A 3,173-nucleotide genomic window follows, 5' to 3' on the forward strand; every position below is an offset into this window, starting at 1 on the left:
GATGATGATGATGATGATGATGATGATGATGATGATGATGATGATGATGATGAAGAAGTAAGGAGTAGGGGACGTGAGTGACAAAGAGGAGACAAGACAAAGAATGAACAGGAACAAGTATGAATGGGGAATTAAGAGAGGATATAGAAAAAGAGAAAGTATAGGAGGGTCGGGAAGATGATTATTTGGAAAGGAAGAGGATGATATTGATGACGATTCATGAGGCAGAAAAAAAAATACCTGTAGACAAATAATGTGCATCTGTCAGCTTTTATTTTGTCTTCGCCATTCACCTTAGTTTCTTTAGCACAGCCCGTTCCTATTTCCTCCTTCCTCTATGCCTCCACCTCCCAGCTCAAAACAAAACTCCTCTATGTCCTCCATCCCACTTGATATGCTTGTTAAAATCCTTTGGAGAAAAAATCCCAACCCTTCTCAGAATGGTGCTCCAAGTATGGTGAACATCAGAGCTGAGACAAACAGCGGTCTCCCAAAGGATACAACAGTTATGGCAGAGGTGAGTTGGTGTAATTGTTTTTCTTCTTGCTTTCTTGTTCGAGTGTTGTCTATTCTTTCTTTCTCTATGTCCACTCGTTGGCGTACTTCAGTCTAGACTGTTTTAGCAGTTTATTTTTATGAGTACTGGATCTGTTACTTGAGGGGGGGGTTAAAGCTGCGTTTCAATCTAGACTGCTTCTGGCAGTTTGTTGTTATGAGCTTTGGATCTGTTACTATCTTTTCAAGTGGCATTTCAAATACGATTCGGGATGTATAATTGTTGGAGCCTCTTCGAGTCCCAGCTTATACAAAGCAGAATCAGGTGAAACTGGACGAGGGGTAATGCATGTACCAACCAAAAGATCCCCTCTATGGAGAACTATAATACATCTTGGGGGGGGGGGCTACCTCTTCAATGATACAAATGTATCCGGAAGATGAACATTAATTCAACTGAGAATAACTTTAACTACTGGGAAAAGGCGCAAACAGTCGCAACCACAAATTAGTGGGAGCTGTATGTTAGTCCCAAGATGAAAGAGGAAGACTGAGCAGGGAATACTTAGTCGAAACATTAAAAGAGAAACAAACTGACACGGCAAACGCCACTTAAACCCATCCTTTCAGTGTGCCCTCTACAACCGCCTTTTTCTGAAACACATCTTCTTGGGTCTCCATGGCATACAATGTAAAACAATACAGTACATTCGCACTATCGCCAGTATCGCCAGTTTTAAAGGAAAAGTGCCTACTATTCATCATTCCCTGAGCTGATTGACTTGAGATCGAAATACGAATGTTCAAATAAATGGCATGCCATGTTTCATCCAGGTGATCACAGACTACAACGTCGACTCAGAGGCAACGACACCGACCTACGAGACTAGCCATCAAATGCTCTTCTTGGAGAACGGAATAGAGCTCCAAATCAATATCAAATCGACTTCAGGGGTAAGTGGCTTGGTGGGTCTATGGCAATCCTAGATAAACGTTACAGATAAATGCTGCCTCCAAGAAGCGGACAGTGTTGTATAACCAAATACAGCTTTCTAGGAGGTTTTTGTTTTGCTTGTTTGTTCGTTGTTTTTCTATGGGGGGTTGCATTTGTTTTTTGTTGTTGTTTCTTGTTTTGTTTCTTTTCTTTTTCTTTTCTTACATTTGCTAAGGTCTGACTTTCATTAATTTCTTGCTGTTTCTTGTGTGGGGGGGGGTAGATGGGGTTTTTTCGTTTTGCATCTCGCTAGACGTCAGTAAAGATTGTACACTTGATGAGCCATCCATACAAAAGCATCCCCCACTCTATACGTACTTTGGTAAAGTGTACGCATGGACAAACTACGGTCCACGGGCTACACAGTTTGGCTATCTTGTGGGCCTAGTGATTAATAATGAATGTGGCTCGCGCTGAGTTGATAATTAATCCTAACAAAATTGATCGTCTTTTTTAATTAAAAATCAGATGTTTCTAACTTTTCATCTCAGCAAATAACTGATTGACGTATGCTATAGTGTCAGTTTTAGTCCCACTTTGAGAGCTTGGATATATCAACCGAGTTCATCGACTTTTCTCCTGCTTTGAACACCGAGATATTCGGAATCCCTTTGTCTGGCCAGCAAGATATCTGGAATCGTCAATCAGGCCCACGAGATATTCGGAATCGATTAATTTGGCCTGCAATATGGACAGGCTTGCCATGCCTTGCATAATATCACCACGGGTGCATGTAAGGCGGTTTTGTATCGTTTATCAAATAAAGAGGTGACCCATCATATAAAGCAATCTTTGTTTCAACATTTTGTCTAACGCATAGACTCGAATTGTAATATCCTAAACCGAACACTATCATGGCCGCCGCTCTTTGCTTTCTATTGAAACTTTTCTGGGATGGTGTGCACGCAAATAAAGGACAAAGCATCAGTCTTGCCACAGACTAGTACATGCGCAACCTTTTCCTCCTTGTCTTTTATTTGCTTATGATTAGAATTATAACAAATAAATAAATAAATGATGCTCTCCATGGTGAACCGAAAGTACGTCAGACAGCAAAGTCTTGGATATTATAATACAAATCTATGGTGGAACGCCGGCTCGCGGTGAGAAAGGCAATGATGATGATGATTTCGCCAACAAATCCCGAGCCTTTCCCCCTTACCATGCAATCCACGCCTGTTGTGCAATACTTAGGCTATTCCCTTTGTAAGCAAAGGGTGCAAGTTTGATTCCCACACGGGGACTCTGGTGTATTTCCCTATGCAATATTCTAATGTCTTGTATCCCAGAACGCCAGTATGACCACACTGCGAGTGGAGATTCCTCCCGGCTACGACGTAGACCTGGAACTCCTGGAGTACAACCGGTACCTTAGTAAATTTGATATGGACTACAAAAACGGGCAAGATCTCATCATATATTTCGACACAAACGTGGTAAATGTTCTACGTTTTTCTTTCAGTACTCCATGCCAAAGATCTTCTTTATTCTTTTGTCTGTCTGCCTGTCTGCCTGCCTATCTGTCTGTCTGTCTGTCTGTCTGTCTATCTATCTCTCTCTCTCTCTCTCTCTCTCTCTCTCTCTCTCTCTGTCTCTCTTTGTCTCTCTGTCTCTATCTGTCTCTCTCTCTGTCTCTCTCTTTCTCTCTTTCTCTCTCTCTCTCTCTCTCTCTCTCTCTCTCTCT

At 41.8% G+C, this 3,173-nt stretch overlaps 1 protein-coding gene across 1 annotated transcript in view; it reads left to right on the forward strand.

Annotated features, from left to right (window-relative positions):
- LOC101854660 (alpha-1-inhibitor 3) overlaps positions 1–3,173 on the forward strand; it is a gene marked incomplete at its 5' end in the record, with an annotated part of 18,172 nt that overhangs the window by 8,379 nt on the left and 6,620 nt on the right. The window contains 3 exon segments of the mRNA XM_013086465.1: positions 440–517; positions 1,330–1,449; positions 2,779–2,925. Of these exon segments, the coding sequence (XP_012941919.1) occupies positions 440–517; positions 1,330–1,449; positions 2,779–2,925 (345 nt within the window).

The sequence above is a fragment of the Aplysia californica genome, unplaced genomic scaffold (genome assembly GCF_000002075.1).
Source record: "Aplysia californica isolate F4 #8 unplaced genomic scaffold, AplCal3.0 scaffold00470, whole genome shotgun sequence".
Lineage (NCBI taxonomy): Eukaryota > Metazoa > Mollusca > Gastropoda > Aplysiida > Aplysiidae > Aplysia > Aplysia californica.